Here is an 18,406-nt window from a genome sequence, read left to right on the forward strand (position 1 = left end):
GTAAAAGCTAACAAATGTCGACTGACAGCGTACGAACAGAGACTTGAAATATTTTTCATTTTATTTATAACATTTTGAATAAGGTCACTTTTCCAGGAGCGTAATCCCAAATACATAGCATCAGTAAAAGTACTGATGCTATGTATTTCTTCGGATGGAGTACCACTCGTGGAATTCTATTTTAAAGACTTAAGCTAATGAGCAAATATTCACGTCTACTTATGGGCATGATCTTTTCCAGATAACATGTGTATGTCTCAGCTATAATAATTATCATTAACATTCACACGATGCAAAAAGATATCCTTTCTTTCAAACTATTCCTTACTATTATGTGTCGTTTCAAGCGACACCTATCATATACATTAACCACAAACTTCGATTCAAGTACGGAGCATGGGTCCCGCGATTACCCCCAAGTGGCACTTTCCCACACACCGGTCTATCTGAATAATCGACTGCATCTCCATACAATAATACAGAATTGTGTGTCAATACATTGCTGTTTTTTCCAAGGGGGAATATGTTTTCTCCGTCCGTCCAATTTCTTCATACGCGTTAAAAGTTGGCGCCAGATTTTCGAACTACTCCTCATCCGGCCAATTGATGGGTAGCTCTAAGTGCCGTGTATCTGTCGACTTTTGCGTGGAGAGGGACGACCCTCGAGAAAACTGAATGGAAACAGACCTCGTACGTGGCTTGGTGAATGCCAGCCGCGTCTACTATTGTTCGCTGTGACTCAGGTAATAACCACCTGCCCGTTAGAAACAGCTGTGATTAACGACAGCGCGTGTATGTGTGCCCCTCGTGTAACACCAACCAGTATTATCTATCGTTGATGGCTTACACAAGTAGTGGAATATGCTCAAAAGGACCGGGCGTTTAGTTTGCAGATTATATATATAAGAACAAACGACAACAGGTGGTAGGAAAGATTTTCTGTTATACGGACAACATCACTACTGAGAATCAACAAACCTGTCAAGATTATGCAGTGTCTGGACTAAAGCAGTATATGTCATTGGGAAGTTCCACTAGTTTGAAGCGAGAAAACATTGGCCGCCGCACGAACGTGATGCTTTGTTACACACCGTATTTGGCGACCTAACCTTTGCTAAGCCGGAATTAATCGATTTGATTTTCGACATTCCCGCTAGATTCCAACCATCTATAAGTGACGACGTTTGGGAGTTAAGGCAAGCGAAGTCGTTCGACACTATGATCATCCCTTTTTATTCTTATGGTAGAGGCAGTTATTGTGTCGGTTCTATTTCTCATCAATTTCGAATAGACGTTTGCTTTTAGGTTAAGATTAAAATTCGGAAAAACATCGATATCCAGCGCACTGTCGAAGACCGAAAAGTCTCTATCTCGGAACAGTTATATATTCTAGTGGTACACAGAAAGGGCGAAACCAGTGGATCAAATAACTAATGGCCACCTCTCATTAACCACATAACTGTCACACTGTTGTATCACCAATCGCCCACGTGTTAAAAAGCTGGCGTTTCTGTTCTGTATTTGCTATTACGAGAACAGACTCTGGTAGATTATCTGGCGTAAGATCACTTCATTTTGAGAGAGGATATGTAGATTATCTATCAATAGATGACGCTTAATAAATATAGAACGATTCAATTATTATTTATGAGACAACTGACTGTTGTCTCGACTAGATGTGCCTTCTGCATTGTTATCGAGTTCTACCCTATCTTTTAGCGTTGTTCTTCGAGTAGCTGTTCCGTGAATTACGTTTGGTGTGTTAGTCCTTTGTGGTGGCCTTTGCACATGATAGTCTATGATCTAAGCCTATGACAACGTAATGTTTATACTGGCAATATTTGCGATCCGTAGACCTTATTAACATGGCCCTGTATATTGCTTGCGCATTCGCCACTACAGCGCCACTATAAAACAGGCTTCTAAAACTTATCGTATGATATTTCATTAATATGCTCAATAGAATTTATCACGTTGTAGGCTGTCATTTTTTCTTTACCACAGTCTGCAAATCATTATTGTTTGAAAAAACATTATTTACGCACACTAGAGCTTCAAACACTACATAGGTTGATGACGTTATGCTGATGCACACTCTCATCGTATATTGCATCTGTACGACTACAGCAGGCGGAGATAAGCATGTTTCGACGAATTCAACGATTCTCCACCTCAGCCGTCCTTCGGTCACCAAAAACTGGCATCCTTATGCTAAACATGGGAGGGCCTCGTACCATCGCCGAAGTTGAAGGTTTTCTCACGAAACTTTTTACTGATCCGGATATCATTCAGCTACCCTTGCAAACAATTTCAGGTGAGCCCTTTACAATATTATCGACCAGCCGTTCATTGACTGGCCATATATTTTCATAAGAACAAAATTTCTCATCGCAATTCAGTTGCACACTGCTTCCCAAAAATGCATGCAGTTCAATATATCTGTTTCCTATTTTAATAGTTATTACGGAACAATACCTATTTTTCAGGTCCGATAATAGCAAAACGTCGGACACCAATGGTTCAACAGCGATACAAAGAGATAGGCGGAGGCTCTCCTATATTCCGTTATACGAGCAAGCAAGGCGACTTAATGTGCAGTCAGTTAGATAAGATTTCACCTCAAAGCGCACCCCATAAAGCATACGTTGGTTTTCGCTATGCGGCCCCATTCAGTAGCGATGCTTTGCAGGAAATTAAAGAAAATAATGTCAAGCGTATCGTGGTGTTTGCACAGTACCCCCAATATTCGTGCTGCACTACAGGCAGTTCACTAAATCAGCTGTGCAAGGAGGCAAGGGACGACCCAGCTTTAAAGGAGGTCCAGTGGAGTTTTATTGACCGATGGCCTTTAAACGACGGCTTAGTGGATTCATTCGTTGACGCAATCCGAGATGAAATGAAAAAGATACCTGAAGAGAAACGAAAAGATCTCGTTCTCGTATTCACGGCCCACTCGTTGCCGTTGAAGGTTGTGGCCAGAGGGGATACCTATCCGGCGGAAGTGGGTTCAACGGTATTAGCCGTCATGAAGAGACTAAACTTTACGTACCCTTATCGACTCGTGTGGCAATCGAAAGTTGGCCCCATTCCCTGGCTGGCACCAAAAACAGACGAAACGATCAAACGCTTGGTAGCGCAGGGGCGTAAGGTCATCATGATGGTACCGATTTCATTTGTTAACGAACATATTGAAACATTGCACGAGCTGGACATTGAATATGGAAAGCAGCTTGCTAAAGAGATCAAAATCGACAAGATCTACCGGGCGCAGGCACCGAACACAAATGTAAATTTTATTAGAGGTCTTGCTCAAGAGGTGAAAGCTCACTTCGATTCGGGAACAAACGCGAGCCCCCAACTGAAAATGCGGTGCCCTTTCTGCATCAATCCCGACTGCATAAAACTCCGTCAATGGATAAACAAATGCTAGTTTATTTGAATCGATCAATGGACGGAGTACAGCTTTTCGTCTTTTGGTTGCTCCTTGCCGCTGTTAATGTATACACACATGAAAAAATAGGGATAACTGAGCGACGATTATATATGTATAGGCAAAATATGAAATCTAACCTTATGCGGCCTGCAACATTATTCTCATTTTAAAATGCGCCGGGATGCAACGAGCATACCGTTCTTGAGTTTTAAATAATGATCTAATTTCTACCTAGCTTTCACTAAATTACAACGGCTTGTGTTTGATTTACTTGAATAATAACAAAACAACTTTCTTTTATTGTTATTACAAGCAAGGACAATATTCAGTTGTGCTCGTAAGATGACTTTGCAATAATTTATACATAATATACAGTCATTGTAGCAAATATATAGTTACATATAGTTGGATCACTTTGAAACTGAATATTTTTTATTTGACGCAACATCATCGCATAAAGTATCGTTCGACTTGTATGTTTTGAGAATGTTTACCTGTAGAATGTTCAATAAATTTCACTTCAGTAGTTACTGATACATGTCACATCCCATAGAAACATCTTTGGAACACGATACTGTACCATTGCATCGTACTTTTTGCACAATTCGGACATTTTTTACTCTACTGAGCTAAGCGCAATTTGCCATTTATCAATGCACCTTTCAATGTAGCACAATCGAAAGAAGTCCTTATAACGTATACCTTTTGACAACAATTCCGAACTATTTGTCGGACTACAATTCATACAACTTTTTTTTTTGCTGCCTAAAATTCACGACGCTTTACATTACTCGTTATAGGACTATTTTAACGTAGAGAACATCTCCGGCTATAATAAAGATCTGTTTTTTGCCGCTTAATTCGCCATTTACTATATCAATTATTCCTAAAACGACTATTACAGTAGAAGAAATTGGCTGGCTGATGTGACAAGCAATGGGAACACCGTTTACAAGCGGAATAATTTGAGTCTTTACGTAACTGACGCATCACGTGATCGCTATACATAGGTTATCAGCTTTAACATTCAAACTGCATAATCACGGTTTCATCTCAAAAATTAGATTTACCCTCACATCACAACTTGTCTCTGCTTCCATTCGTAAACTGTAAGTGGTAAAATAATGCTTATAAATAGTACTGTATTGGCCCTACACAGTCAACGTATGTTTATATAAGGTATCGTTACATTAGCTCTTGTAAGGACTTAAGCAGAACAAATCGGTCAGCTTTGCGTAAACTCAAACGCAAAATTCTCATACTTCGCAATTGATCTCTGTTGTGGTGAGATCCTGATTGCAATAAAATGCTCGGATCGAATGTGCCTGGCAACATTTTTCTCACAATTAGTCCAGCTTCTGTTTATTACCTACACCTGGCTTAAGGGCAATGAAGGTTGTCTAATGATAAAACAAGCTTGAATTAAATCCTGATTACTGGGACGACGCTCGTCAGTGTTAGAATGTTTTTTTATGCCACAGAATCATTGTGAGACTCCAATCACTTCCGAAGCGACTTCTTCGTGAATAGTAATAGCACGAAACTTATATTTTGAGAGAAGTTCGCCCAGGGTCTGTAGCTTGGTATGCAAATGCCTGGTCTGTAAGGAGATACGAAAAAAATATTTTGTCACCATTCTTTATACAATCATTTTACGCTTATTATATTCTGTTACGACATGCTTCTAAATTTATAATGTATATTTATATATTAAAGGCTAGCGGTGTATTACTCAGAGAAAAATAATTTTGAATTTATTTCGACAAAAAACTCAAAATTCGAAGTTTGAAGAAATAAAGAAATTTAAACTGAGCTGACTTTTAGTATGTACCTACACTGAACAACAGTGGAAAGTAAATTATAAGTATTCTCGGCAAAAACATCTTCAAAATACTTCTTCTTGTTAGTCTTGGTATTAAGTTGACCGGTTCTATTTTGCAGAGCGCAATTAATCAATTCCACTTATAATGAAAGCAACTGCTCCAAAAGAAGAAGCAATTTTTTTTAGCAAAGTTACAGACTATAATTAAAGATTATATTAAAGGCTTTTTAAAACTTCAATTGGTTCCTAATTGGGGGGGGGGGGGGGGGCCTTAAATACAAGGACAAATTAGCGAGGATTTAGAAATGCTTCAAGCCTTGTTCAACGATTCAGTCAAACGGTGATTTGGTTATCTAACTTACAAAATTATAATCCGCTGGAGCAGGCGACGTATGTAAAAGATCGTGCAGGTGTTGGGTTCGTTTTAACACTTTCTGGCAGAACTCGAGTGTTCTTATATGCATGCCGTTTGCAGCTTTCGAAGTAATGGCAACATACCTGCAAATACCACTTTTCATTGACATCACTTGCCAGAGAAAACCTCTCTATCATAATGATCTTGTGATCATTACGATGTAATAACTAAGCTTAGTACTATCCAACCAAAGTTTCACTCTTTATATACAATGTAGAGTGGAAAATAAAATAACAATTGTAATACTGGTATATACGCGGTTATTATGTTTATAGATAATTAAACAAATTCCGTATTTATCGCAAAAACAACAGCTTTTTTCTTATAGTATTACGTAACGCCATATTCCATGTGCGGATAATATGCGCCCTATTGTGCGTCATTACTTTAGATGTAGTGAAATCAGCGAAGATCAAATTTAATCTCTTAAGCGTTAGAGTTATTTTTTTTGCATTTTAGACTGATAAACATAGTTCAGATAAGCTTACCCTGGCAGTGCATCAAATGGAACGTCATCAAGACTACGATATGCATTAAATAGATCCACAGGGTGATTGATGTGAGTTGGACTGCCTTTCACGTGCAGTCTTCCCCCTTCGAGGAAGCGGACCTGCAGATGGGCTGTGCAGTATGTCGTCTTGGCTCTATTTCGAGCTCGTCGGTCTGTTTTATATGTTGTCGTCTTGCACACTGGCTTCGATTCCATTCTAAACGGATAAAAAGTAGAGTACATATAGGGTAAAAGTAAGCTTTTGTTCTGCAGCACAGGTTTTACCTGCTGATACGTACAGTACTACGATGAAAAAATGAACTTGAGAAGTATTGTTGGTTTTTGCTGTTAAATATACAATTGCGCTTTTTACTTAAAACACACATTTGAAGATAAGAATTAGCGGCAATTAAGTAACTGCAAAAAAGGTAATTCTGCGAGAGGATCTTTTTACGCACCTCTGTATTTTAAATAGACGTAACGTATACCTACCTAACTGATAACATAATTGACAGCCCACCTGCATAGATACATCTGGGTTTTAATTCCAGAGGCATTGACGTTTGTCCTATACTTGCTGTAACCTGTCATGAACTCCACCGTAATTAACTCCAGCCACTGTTCAAACTGATCCGAAGAGTCGAACTCGAGGTCGAACAGCACAAACTCTTGAGCTATCGCAGCGGGTCAATGAATATCAAGTCAATTGTCAATGGTGAAATAATATTGACCAAATAAGCATATATATTATATATTTGGATCGCAATAAATAGAAGCATGTGTTACCATGGCTCTCGTGCATATGGGTGAGCAGATCAAGACGTTTCAGGAACACCCTGGGGCAATGTGGACAAGCTCCTACTCCCTCCCTTCCACTCATCCGGGCCCGTCCTGGCATTATTGCTATCTAAAATAGAATAAACACCAGTACGCATTTCTGCGAATTTATTTAATTCTCAAGTTGCTCAGGATGTAATTTTTTCGCTTGCTCTTGTAATTGTTCTAGGTAGTTTGCAGTAGAACGAAACAACTGGCTTAAATATAATCAGGCACTTTTTCGAGATTTTGAACGAAGCTGTGCTCGAACTTTTTGGTTTAAAATGCTCAGAAGTAAATAATTCTATCTTGAAAAAATTAAGCGAGGTTATGACTAGTTGTACTTACCGGAACTTTTTTTGTACGAATATATTTAAGAAAGGCGCCACGACCAACTTCTGGTAATTTGTAGCCGTGAGTAGTTGGCAGATGATCCGCCAGTTGCAAGGCTTCCATCGATTGGCCGCAAAGAAGACACTGCAGCTCATCGACAAAGGAACGATCCTCGTACCACCGGCTTACAGATGTTCCAGACGGCTGCTTCGGCAAGGTCGCACCAACAACTTCTATGCACACACATAATAGATATAAAAAATGGACATTAATAAAATGTTGCGTGAGTTAAACGAATCTTGGTGTAGAAAAAAGACAGGTTTTTCCTGCCCTACAACCCACACGCTACAACGCTAAACAAGGTATCAATGTTATTCATGTCCAAACGGAAATATCTTTAGGGATGGGTTGCCCGTTCCGATGAAAATGAATTACTTGAAATGACGATACTTTTCGTTTGCTCACAAAATTGACTGCTAATGAAAACAAAGAATATGCCGCTAAAATTATGTAAACTGCACTTCAGTTTACCAAGAGATGTTCTTTATTCAAATGTTCGAGTTCCAGCGTCGAACCCCAAATCGAATACCAAAGTCTGCAAAGAAAAATGCTGCATGGTAATTGTGGCTTTCACCTGAATCTTTGCTGTTTCGTTCATCGCTTAAAAATATGTCTCCGTTAACGCCTGATATTACGGTGTGTCCTTCGATTGCATTCTGAGTATTGTGATGACCGGTAACTCCTACTGCAAATTTGTCTACAAAACGTATCAAAATATCCTCTCATTCACTATATATATATATGCGTACTTCATAAATAAAAAAACTAACGAAACAGGTCAGTTCCCTTAGGTGTTTTTTGGGCCAAATATGTTATATGATGACGACCTACGCTTGCCATTGTGAAAATTTATGATTAAATAGTAGAAGCTTAACGAAAATTTTTCTCTGGCTAATCCTCATAGCTTTCTGACTCTAAAGCCTTTTGAACATTACTGCAGAAGTCATGAGGTTTAAATGAGTTACAGGCCTCAAGCTGGAATTGTAGTATTGTATTTTTTTATTAAGGCCTTGCTCAAAGTACCGTTTCTTAGAGCAAATATTAACTTACCTCGATGTGTTGAAATGTGATCTATATCGGAAAGTTCCCCAATATCTTCATCACCACTTTTTAACTGCTCTAGATGCACAACGACAGTTTTTTGAGCTTCTTCGAATTTATTATCACCTTTAAGTGAGTGCAAGTGCACCAGAATTAGAACTAGTTTTCAAGGATTCTCTCAACTATGTTGTTTTCGCTACACCCCTACCGATTCCTACCGCTAAGAGTCGAAACAACAATGCATAGGATCTAACTTGAGCCACGTGAGACCGATAACGAATACACGCTTCGAAAGTTACAATGATAACCATGAATATAACCTATCTCTCGGTATTTTTAACACACGCTCTATCTAACAGACAAGCTATCATAACCACCCACTGTAATCGATTATGTATTTAAACTTTTATGCCTTTACAAATCTATAAAGAACAGCTGATACGCAACCTGATCCAATAAACATAACTGGTATAAGCACAGCCGTTGTAGTAGGTTCTGCCGTCCTTCCCACAGCTTCGCCTATGGTTGTTTGTGCGCTCATGTATACGGTCTGGCCTGTATTAGACAATGCTTCGGTATCGTTACAGGCTGCAATTGAACACGTGGAGATACTTGAGGTCTGTGTTTCATCTCGCGGCACTTCTTCGTTATAGGTTCTTGTTGAGCAAAGTGACGATGAGTCCTTTGTTCTGATGTTTGTTGGGGCAGATGGTACTGAACCTCTGGCCGCCGGTGAAATCGATGGAGCCGCACGTTTTGGGGATGGTGACTGGGGAGGTAAGCTTGGTGGAGTCCCACTGCTGATTTTGGTAGAGTTCCTTTTACGCGTGAGAATTCCAGGTTTCCATGGTTCGAGGGATGATTGCTGATGATGATGGTGATGATGATGTTGCTGTTGCTGCTGGTGATGCTGCTGTTGTTGATGATGGTGGTAACGATTTTCAGGTACCGTATCAACCGTTGAGGTTACGGTCGAGAGAAATGTCTGCTTGTTCCTCATATTGGAATAACCTTTTGGAAGACACACACATTTGCACATAGCGTAAGGGCCGTAAATAGAGCAAAATGGCAATTTTTTTTCATTTCATTCACTGTTGGAAGTAATAGAATGTGTACTACTTCTGTATTTATACCCGATAACTGGCAAGCAACATACATAAAACGACAGTCATATTCATTCTTTGACATATGACAAGCTTTGCAGATCAGTTTGTTTGAACATTATCTAGGTAATGTTTCGGTGATTTGTTATATGCGTTTGCTTAAGAAATCGGGCGCTTATAGTACCGACAGTGGTAATGAACTACAAGGTGTGCTGAATGGACGTTTTCTTTAAGGTTTAATCGTTAGGAATAGCCTTAGTGTGTAATAATACAAAGACTAGCTGTAAGATCGTTGTTTTGCTGAGGAACTTAGAAACAGGAATGCGCGATTCTAATGATGTACATAGGTCTTCTACATATATAATATTAATAACTTAATATAGTGCTATTATGTTGAGCTTCGAACAGTAGATGTTACAAATTGTTAGAATTTTGTTGTTCCCTCATTTAGAGTCTAAATGTCATAGCAAGCTATAAGGTACGTCTAAGATTTCTGAGCAACAGAGGAAAACAATTCGTGTCCCTACTAAACTTCAATGAGAGTCAATTGAGTAACGATATCTACTGTCTAGCGGTCCTCCATATGAAAGCTATCGCATATGGATTGTTTTTGCCACGAGTTGGAACGTAATCTCAGACAGTTTTGAACTGCTTAGCTGGCTATCGACAAGGGTTTTCGTCTAAGTACTTTACTGAGGCTAAACTGAACTCACTCAACTTCGCGCCACGGGACAAGTTTAATTTTTCCACGGGAACCGGCAGTACAGGAGCTTCGATGCAGCCTGTACAACCATCCCAGACAGGTATCGCTCGACATTGATGTATCCATCGAGCCGACGTAAACATTCGATTTGCCAACTGCAGCAGAACTTCGAAATCGTATGTGCTATGGACACTTAAAGTTAGAAATTATGCCCGAGAAGATAAAGCACCCTGTTCTGTTTTCTTTTTTGGAACAAAAGAAAACATTTTAACTTTATAAACTTACTAAATATTGTAAACGAATGCTATTTTTCCAAGTAATCATTAGAAAAATCTATGATAGCTTTATGTCGTGTGTATGTGCTAGGTGACGTGGGAGATCGCTATAACCCAACTTGAATTGTTGTAGCAGTGGGAACTCGGACTGGTGTTACGGTTTAACTCAATCATGGAAATTGGAAAACTCAACGGTACGATGTAATAGGTGCTATGCAAGTCAGCCTTATCACTAAGTTACCTTTATTTAGTGACCGTTCATTTTCGTTTTAGCACTTCATTGTCTATGAAAGCACGTAAATTTAAGAGCCTAGAATAGCTCGTCTTTCGTCTGGTTGGAAACATTTTGTAATCTCTAATAACCTATTGATAAAAAGTCTTTTTTGAAATTCCGGCCAAGTGTGAGTACTGTCAGTATTTTTGAAAGCTACGTACTGCATTTTCGTCTAGTGTTAGGTATGAAAAATATTTCAGTTATTTACGAATATGATCGTTAATGGTACGAAACATAGCTGCGCATGAATATAGTTGAGGCGCTCGTATATCTATTTTTATTTGTAATGGAATTGCCAGGGCCCTTATGATACAGCAAGGCTCTCTATACTCGAAACAGAGATAAATATTAACCACTAAGCTGCTTCGATCGTACTGATCGCTGGGTGCGACTTTCGGCAAATCTCCTACTGTTAGTACCTTGCATACTATAAACCATATACAGAAAACATATTATTAACATTCACATGGCTTTCTTAATTTGGATTTCAGGTGCAGCGAACGATCCAAATGCAATTCTAGTAAGTTTGCCGTGTAATTTTTCACTGAAAATCGAATACGTTGACTTTTTTCATTCAGTGTTCAATCAGTGTTTTTATATACAGGTATAGCGTAAAACGTAGAAAAATTGTTTAATTCAAATAATCCTTGTATTAAGCACGGCTTTTAAGAGCTTACAGCTGCAGAACTTTGTCTGTATCAAACATCCAGTTTCATATGTTACATATATATATATATATATATATATATGTTTGTCGAAAATATAGGATTTTTTGAGATCATTTCGTGACGAACTACTTGATCGTATGGGATCATTGGAAAACCGAGTTGCTACATTGGGTGACCACTGCAGACGACTCGAAGATCGAGCGCGCGGGTGTCGATGTTGTGCTCGGCATTGCGATCCTCCAGATGAAGCACCCAGGTATATTATAATCGTTTTGACCCGATGCAGAGATTTAAATATGAAGTGTGTGAAAAGCATAGTGTTTATATATGTAATTTTTGATTAGACAGATATTAAAGGTTCAAGTAAATGCAACATGTAACGAAACATCAATCACAAAACAGAGCATAGTTGTACCTTTCTCTTTTCCGTTTAATTTTCAGTGCATTTCCAGATGGCAGCGGGAAGTCATCGGACGCTGAATTAGGAAAGGACGGAGCCCCATACTTTGTCCATAATGGATCTGTGCTTCTTTCCTCGCTAAACGCCTATTCCGATTATCCACAGGTGCATAGTCTAATTGAAGAAGATTTTACCTGCTGTTCCTATACGAGATAAGAAAAAGTAAAGAGGTGTTGCTTGGAGGGAGTACCGTGATCCGCGACGTTATTGAATCCTTTATGTAATGTCCCGGATTCTCTATATAATAATAGATTTATAATCAATGGCTGCAAAAGGGTATTTTGCGAATAATGGGGCCAGTTGATCTATTTATAAGCTTAGCAGTAATGCCAACATCTGATATTCGCCATCGTGATTGTTATGGCTGCTGACCTTTTTACGTATCCGAATAGGGTAGTTGGTTAGGTGATGATGGTGATCCAAGGCGTCGGGTACGCGTACCAATTGATCCGAAAGTTCTCCTCAACGCCAATTCAACATGTCGGTCTCCAGAAAAGATGGCTCTGAAACTGCTCGATTTACTCTTCGATCGTGAAACTCAGGCTAATGGAAACATTAGCGGAAGTAGCAAGTACGGAAAGCAAAAACTCAATCCTGTCTTCATCTATGGGATTCTTTGTATGTATCTTTAGCACTTTCTTATTTGTTTAAACGTTAGGCTCAGAATTTGATTCAACCGATATTTTAGATAAAGGTTGTTCTATATACGTTATTGAGCACAGCATATGATTTCATGCCTGGGTATGAAATTATTAATAATCGTTTATCATATAAGCTTCAAATAGTTTTTGGTGCCAAATTGTTTTTGTAATCTATTATTGCGCCTTTTTATTTACGTATGTAATATATAATATATTTCAAATGTCCAATAATTATGTATCGTTGATTTTAAAGAAATTGATAGACAGAAATTTGTTATTTGGTCACTGCTCATTATACCTACCTGATCTCTCCTTCAGGTCATTTAGTGTACCTCTTCAAGATTACTGCACTTGACTGGGAACGCATTAAGCTCTCTATAGACTCCAAGTGCCGTTCGGCGCTTCGACGTAAACGAAAGGCATTAGAAATTAAACAGTCGACTCTAACACCTCCTTCGGCCCGTTTGGACGTTTGCTCCGCCAGTCACTACTTATCTACTGCAACCTGTGGGTTGGGGCAGATATCCACAAATGGGCAAACATTAAGCGTAGAAGGGTTGTGCTCGGACGGGATTTCATGCCTTGAAGGCCTACAAGAGAACAAGCGAATTTGTCAGGAATCTCCCCTAGCCAAAGATGCAGACTTACAAGGAAATGATCATGCTTTGGTACAAGTGCAGAATAAACAAGAGCGTACGGCGCCTTTGGGTCAGGTTCACCCACAGCAAGAACCAGGTTCACATGTTGCGACTGTACCTGGCACAGGTAAGAATAATTTATTTCTAGATGCGTTTGTCTCGAGAGTACGATCGTATAGTAATGATGTCTCAAAGGTCCGTCACAGTAGCGTTATATGACAATCGTACAGAACGCCACCCGAGTTAGTAGGGCGATTAACTTAAGATTTCGTGTATCAAAAGCTCCCAGCCCCGTAGATTCTTTCTTGACTCCATCTCATTTAACAGTTTTAACCGCCGTGAGGTATTCGCTTACTCAAGTATTTTGTCTTATGTTCCTGTGCAGCAGCATATGCTTAATTGTCTCTAGCTTTATCCATTAAAAACCTTAGTTTCTGTTTTGTAGCATGCCTCTCCGTGTCAGCATCAGTGGTGAAGCCCTTTTTGTGCTAGTGCTCTAGCCGTACATTTTCGGTTTTCTCGGGTCTATGTTGTTGCTCTACATGACAAAGCTCATTTCCTTTTTCATGTTATCTATCCGACGGTGTCCAGCTAAAAGTAACACTTACCGTTCGAATGTTATATTGTATTGACTCAGGCATGGCTTTTCGTTTCGTGCTTATTCATTATTTGCCTTTATAGACTGTTTCTAGACACAACGGTCGTAACAATAAATATAGGCCGTTTTCAATGCATTCTGGATATTCTAAACTTCGAAACTACTTTGTCCTTTCTGAGGGAAAAAGACTTCGGAAGATCTAAAGGAAATAACTTGCAGGTGGTGCTTTTATTTTGATAAATATAATTATTCAAATTCTCGTAGTTATTATATGTATCAAATAGTAGACAACTATGTTAAAAGATGCAGTGTCACACGGTTTTTGCTATTTGATTTTCCAAATATAAGACTGAATGGCGACTTTAATAACTGGTTGCCAAGGAAGAGTACAGGCTTTAACATCATTTTCTGTTGAACAGCAGGGACCAACGGAATAGTGCCTGGTTCAGTAGAGGAGACCTGTCCGTCACTGCTTCGAGCGGATTCATTTGAATTCAATGATTTGCTCTCGGGTGGAGAGGGTAATCCAGACGATCCCGAAGAATCCGAGGTCGTTGGCGACGTAATTTCATTGGATGCTGTGAGCATTATCCCTCATTTTATTGTTTTACTCATTTATTTTTAATACCTTTTCAGGCTCCATCAGGAGAATGAATTATTAGGTTGGAAAGGAAGTTCGCACTCTTAAAAAATATTTCCGTTAACACCTTACCTCCCTTATTGTTTACTGTGATATACCGCTCGATATACCGCTCAAAAGGCTTTATCAGTGTGTTGTAATGGTATTGTATTGTGGGTGCAATTTCAACTTGAAATAATCCCTTAAATGCGGATATTTCAGACAAAAAAGGTGCATTTTCGATACCCTAAGTACTATGCACTTTGTCGAGGCCAAAATATTGCTGAACAAGCCCGGAACATTTTTCGTATGTATCTACGCTATCAAGAATGTTCAAAGGTGGTTTTCCAAATTCGAAAAAGTATTGGAGACTAAAGAATGCCTTGTTCTGACAAACCGTCTGAATTTGATGAGAATCACCTGGAAATAGTAATAAGAAAAATAACTGAAAAATAACACGGGAACCGACCCAGAAAGAGGATGGGCTACAGTCACAGGAACGTCATTAACCGCTTTGATTATCTTTGATTTATATAGAAACTTAAGGCTTAAATATTTCATTAACTCTCTGAATCCCAAGGCCCAACCAAAGCTTTATTAGAAAAAAGTTATGCTTTGAATTTGGTAAGAATGTAAGGGTCTGATTCATTGGGGGTGACTTCCTACGAACCAAAGAGTTGATTGGCATCTGGTTAACTGAGCTATATGACAAAATTACCGGACAAACGAAGCCAAGTTATCGTGCTCCATGACAACGCCAGACCACTCACGGGAAGCATCATTAAAGCTGTCCTCATGAACTTTGAGTGGGAAGTTCTGTTGCATCCTCTTCGTTCTCCGCACCGCGAGCCCACTACTTTTGTTTTTACATTCACCGGGCAATCACCTTTAGGGCCTTTAGGGCAAATCAACAACTCAAAACGTGATTTGAAAACTTCTTTGAGACGAAATCCGGTACCTTCTGGCGGGACGATATATATCATTTCGTGAGCAGATGGAAGAAGAACGTAGGAATTACAGGATATACCTAACATAGTACCTTATTATCACAGGAGTAAACTTTTCTATCCCTTAAAAAGAGCTGCGAAATTTTTTTACATTATTATTATTTTCTTATTTATTTTTTATTCTGCAATCATGCTCGCTCTACATCTATGTAGGCGCTTACAAAACTATTCAGAGAAAATGTACCCGGAGGTATCTCAAAATAAGCTACGAAGCAAAATACTCGTGGCGAAGATGAATTACAAATTTCAACACGTTGCCTTCGAAGCTTTTGTCTAAATCCGTTTGAGTTTCACATAATATAACCGTATAAACTGAACAGTAAAAAACCAGAAAGGGGCCGATTTGTGGCATATTTGCTAGGGGATAGAGTAAGTGACAGAAATCGATGAGATAACTGGAATATTTGCAGACGGTCGTTTCCGACGAGCTGATGTCATCGGTATCCGAGTGCGGAGGCTATCTTGAAGTTCTTCAGGTATCTCCTGAAACTATGCTCGCTCTACAGCAGACGCATCGAGTACAGATGCAGTCGGATGGCACACTTATCGCCATGCCGTTAATCGCATCATTGGCTCCGCCCGACAACGTCACGGTTTCAGACAGCGGGGCCGGCAAAGATACGAAGGTAGAAAGCCACAAGCGTCTTCCCTTGTGACACCAGCGAATGCCCATGACGAACATAATCGTGAATAATTCCTAAGTGCTTTTGATGTACATTGTACGTCGGTGTTAAGGATTGTCGTTCGTCTACGGCAATTACACTGTACCACTGGCAGTCGATGCCAATCAATATGAATCTTGTATTTTTTTTTGTAAATATGTGTGTATATATAATAAATGTAGATTCCAATGTTTTACTAATAAGGCCTGTTTTAATTTTATTATATATTTTGATTAAATATTTCTGAATAAATTCACCTTATATACCGCCTAGGTATTTATTTTATAATCCACAGTGGTTATTGGGGGGCTTGTACTAGCAATAACCATTACATACAGATTATTTCATACAGTCCGTTCATTAAATGTATGGCTGATTTCATGTGCTACGAATTCATCTCAAACCAAAAGACCCGAGGGAACTGGAAAACATTAAATCAAATTAAACGTTTACCATAGTATAAGTAAATTAAGGATGCAGTAAGTTTTTGTTTTGAAAAATTAGAAAAACGTAAGTATTATGCCAGAAATGTGTACTCAATGGATAGGATGTGCAGTTTTTTTGTTGCCAGTGTTTCGAGGATCAATTCCTTGAACGTAAAAATTAAACCTTTTTTAAAATATCAAAGTTTAGCGATTTGATTTTGCCGCTTACGTTCGATGTTTTGGACGCTTGACAGCACGTTATTTACCCTTCAAACCTTCCTTTTTAAGAAGAACTATCGTTTACCTTGAAATACAAATCGAAGCAGGTCACGCATCCACCCTTTTAATATCTTTCAAACGCTAACAGTGTAAACCGCCTTTTTTTGACTCAGTCGAACATAAATTCGACAAGCTGCAACTAGAAATGTCAAAATTTCTTATTAGGCTAGGTAGATAATAGCAGCAATTGAAACCGTATGAATGTACTATATATTTTCTATCTATTAAGGCATTAGGATAATGGGCGAACTTAAACGGAAGAAATTTTACCTTTTCTTAAACCACGCAATAGGTGTACTTGTCAAAGCACAACCGAGAAACTTTACAAGTGGCGTTTAGGTGCTATCCCCTACAGTTTGTTCTAGTGGTATCTTATTCTATTTTATTGATTCATTTATTTTTTCGACATTTTTGAACGCTGAGTGTTATGCGAGTGAATACAACCCAGACGCAAAGCTATTTTTATTTAAGCTAAATGCTAATTAAGCTGCCAGGCTAAGTAGAACGTAATGTCCGCTTAAACTAACAAAGAGCGTTATGGTCTTTGCCAATTCTAGCAGTAAGTTATAGATTAGTTTGTTGTCATCCTTACGACTCTTTCAAATTTTACAGTTTATTGCGTCTTATCAGAAATTTCATTGTCTGGTGTCCAATATACTGTCCAACTAGTTTTTAAGAGCCTTTTCGTTGACAACTTCGTATCAGAGTATAAATACATCTCGTAGTCGCCAGTATTGCGTAAGATCCTGTCATTGTGACTACGTATTTTTTGGCTCCATGTGAGGTGTTGTAAGGTGACATAGACCCGTGGTTCTTTATAATCTTTACTCAGTTTGGAAAGCACTTAGGCTTGAAATTATGGAGTAAATTCCATGAAGATCGCTGGTGATAGTCGTATAAATCTAGTTCACCTTGTCGGCCCATTTACAGTTGTTGGTCACGAGAGTTCTTCATCGATCGAATCGGAGTGCATCCTTCAAACTCAAAATACTACCTTTGAACATAACAAGCGACCTCCGACGAGCTTTTCATTCTTAGAATTTCCACACAATTCGCCACAAATATCTTGGTCTACTCCTTTTTTCTTAGCTGTTTATTTGTAGCTTTTTAAATAAGCAAGGTATTTTTTTATAAGGAACGTCGATCTTTGAAGCTTAAATTGGAATTAAAATTGTATTCACTAGACAACAAAATTAAACAAAATCGGAGAATAGAGAACGCTTTCTAGAATAGAGGAGAATAAAAGTAAAGAAACATTAGAGGAACGAAAGAAAAACTTTTTTTTGACTAATTTAACATATATATGTATATACAAAACACAATTTTTATGACTTGGTGAACATTGGTGTTTTATTTATTAGTACAAACGTCTACTCATCTTATTTCATTTTTTCTACCTACCCGTCTGTCCATCCATAAATTGCTGTAATCATAATCCGTATATTTATTATTCGTTTATTTAGCTCATGGTTCATTGCTTCACGGATAACAAATAGTTACCGTTCCCCCGTGCTTGTCGTCTCATTCAGGAAGACACACGTCGATGTATTTTCGGGGTCAGGTTGGATATCGGTTCGATAATGATTGGCGCCCTTATTTTACGCGTGTGTCTTTTGACAACGGTCCCAACGTCGCTTGTCGATT

At 38.7% G+C, this 18,406-nt stretch overlaps 3 protein-coding genes across 13 annotated transcripts; 2 read left to right on the top strand and 1 right to left on the bottom strand.

The window, feature by feature from the left end:
• Positions 1-587: 587 nt before the first annotated feature.
• FeCH (ferrochelatase, mitochondrial) lies at positions 588-3,978 on the top strand. Of its 7 annotated transcripts, none has more exons than XM_022796499.2 (3): positions 588-743; positions 2,128-2,314; positions 2,487-3,978. In XM_022796499.2, exons 2-3 carry the CDS (start codon positions 2,143-2,145, stop codon positions 3,428-3,430), a joined length of 1,116 nt encoding a protein of 371 aa, XP_022652234.1. In that variant the 5' UTR covers positions 588-743; positions 2,128-2,142; the 3' UTR covers positions 3,431-3,978. The 7 variants fall into 7 exon arrangements, with proteins under 7 accessions (XP_022652234.1, XP_022652237.1, XP_022652235.1 ...); XM_022796502.2 differs by having other exon boundaries at positions 598-743; positions 2,131-2,314; XM_022796500.2 differs by lacking the exon at positions 588-743 and adding an exon at positions 750-1,196.
• Positions 3,979-4,912: 934 nt separating this feature from the next.
• LOC111246617 (uncharacterized) lies at positions 4,913-10,359 on the bottom strand. Of its 3 annotated transcripts, none has more exons than XM_086985499.1 (10): positions 10,227-10,359; positions 8,858-9,421; positions 8,420-8,536; positions 7,944-8,066; positions 7,325-7,539; positions 6,947-7,067; positions 6,681-6,834; positions 6,159-6,377; positions 5,618-5,753; positions 4,913-5,033 (listed from the first exon to the last, which is right to left on the bottom strand). In XM_086985499.1, the coding sequence occupies exons 1-10, from the start codon at positions 10,357-10,359 to the stop codon at positions 4,917-4,919; spliced, it is 1,899 nt and encodes a 632-aa protein (XP_086841625.1). In that variant the 3' UTR covers positions 4,913-4,916. The 3 variants fall into 3 exon arrangements, with proteins under 3 accessions (XP_086841625.1, XP_022652227.1, XP_022652228.1); XM_022796492.2 differs by having other exon boundaries at positions 7,325-7,542; XM_022796493.2 differs by lacking the exon at positions 7,944-8,066 and having other exon boundaries at positions 7,325-7,542.
• Positions 10,360-10,546: 187 nt separating this feature from the next.
• LOC111246619 (protein BANP-like) lies at positions 10,547-16,261 on the top strand. Of its 3 annotated transcripts, none has more exons than XM_022796495.2 (8): positions 10,547-10,685; positions 11,257-11,285; positions 11,532-11,689; positions 11,875-11,998; positions 12,286-12,511; positions 12,853-13,299; positions 14,190-14,350; positions 15,807-16,261. In XM_022796495.2, the coding sequence occupies exons 1-8, from the start codon at positions 10,664-10,666 to the stop codon at positions 16,050-16,052; spliced, it is 1,413 nt and encodes a 470-aa protein (XP_022652230.1). In that variant the 5' UTR covers positions 10,547-10,663; the 3' UTR covers positions 16,053-16,261. The 3 variants fall into 3 exon arrangements, with proteins under 3 accessions (XP_022652230.1, XP_022652231.1, XP_022652232.1); XM_022796496.2 differs by having other exon boundaries at positions 14,193-14,350; XM_022796497.2 differs by lacking the exons at positions 10,547-10,685; positions 11,257-11,285 and having other exon boundaries at positions 11,538-11,689; positions 11,886-11,998.
• The last annotated feature ends 2,145 nt before the right edge of the window (positions 16,262-18,406 follow it).

Source organism: Varroa destructor, unplaced genomic scaffold (genome assembly GCF_002443255.2).
Source record: "Varroa destructor unplaced genomic scaffold, Vdes_3.0 BEIS01000003.1, whole genome shotgun sequence".
In the NCBI taxonomy this organism is placed as follows: Eukaryota; Metazoa; Arthropoda; class Arachnida; order Mesostigmata; family Varroidae; genus Varroa; species Varroa destructor.

Excerpts from the sequence above, each read along its gene's own strand:
- LOC111246617 (XM_022796492.2), bottom strand. The coding sequence starts at position 10,359 with ATGTTTACGTCGGCTCGATGGATACATCAATGTCGAGCGATACCTGTC. Across the intron at positions 7,068-7,324 it reads TTCGTACAAAAAAAGTTCCG|ATAGCAATAATGCCAGGACG; the intron begins GTAAGTACAACT and ends ATTCTATTTTAG. Across the intron at positions 5,034-5,617 it reads CTCCAGCGGATTATAATTTT|ACCAGGCATTTGCATACCAA; the intron begins GTAAGTTAGATA and ends ATCTCCTTACAG.
- FeCH (XM_022796499.2), top strand. The coding sequence starts at position 2,143 with ATGTTTCGACGAATTCAACGATTCTCCACCTCAGCCGTCCTTCGGTCA. Across the intron at positions 2,315-2,486 it reads ACCCTTGCAAACAATTTCAG|GTCCGATAATAGCAAAACGT; the intron begins GTGAGCCCTTTA and ends CCTATTTTTCAG.
- LOC111246619 (XM_022796495.2), top strand. The coding sequence starts at position 10,664 with ATGGAAATTGGAAAACTCAACG. Across the intron at positions 11,286-11,531 it reads ACGATCCAAATGCAATTCTA|GATTTTTTGAGATCATTTCG; the intron begins GTAAGTTTGCCG and ends TCGAAAATATAG. Across the intron at positions 11,690-11,874 it reads CCTCCAGATGAAGCACCCAG|TGCATTTCCAGATGGCAGCG; the intron begins GTATATTATAAT and ends TTTAATTTTCAG.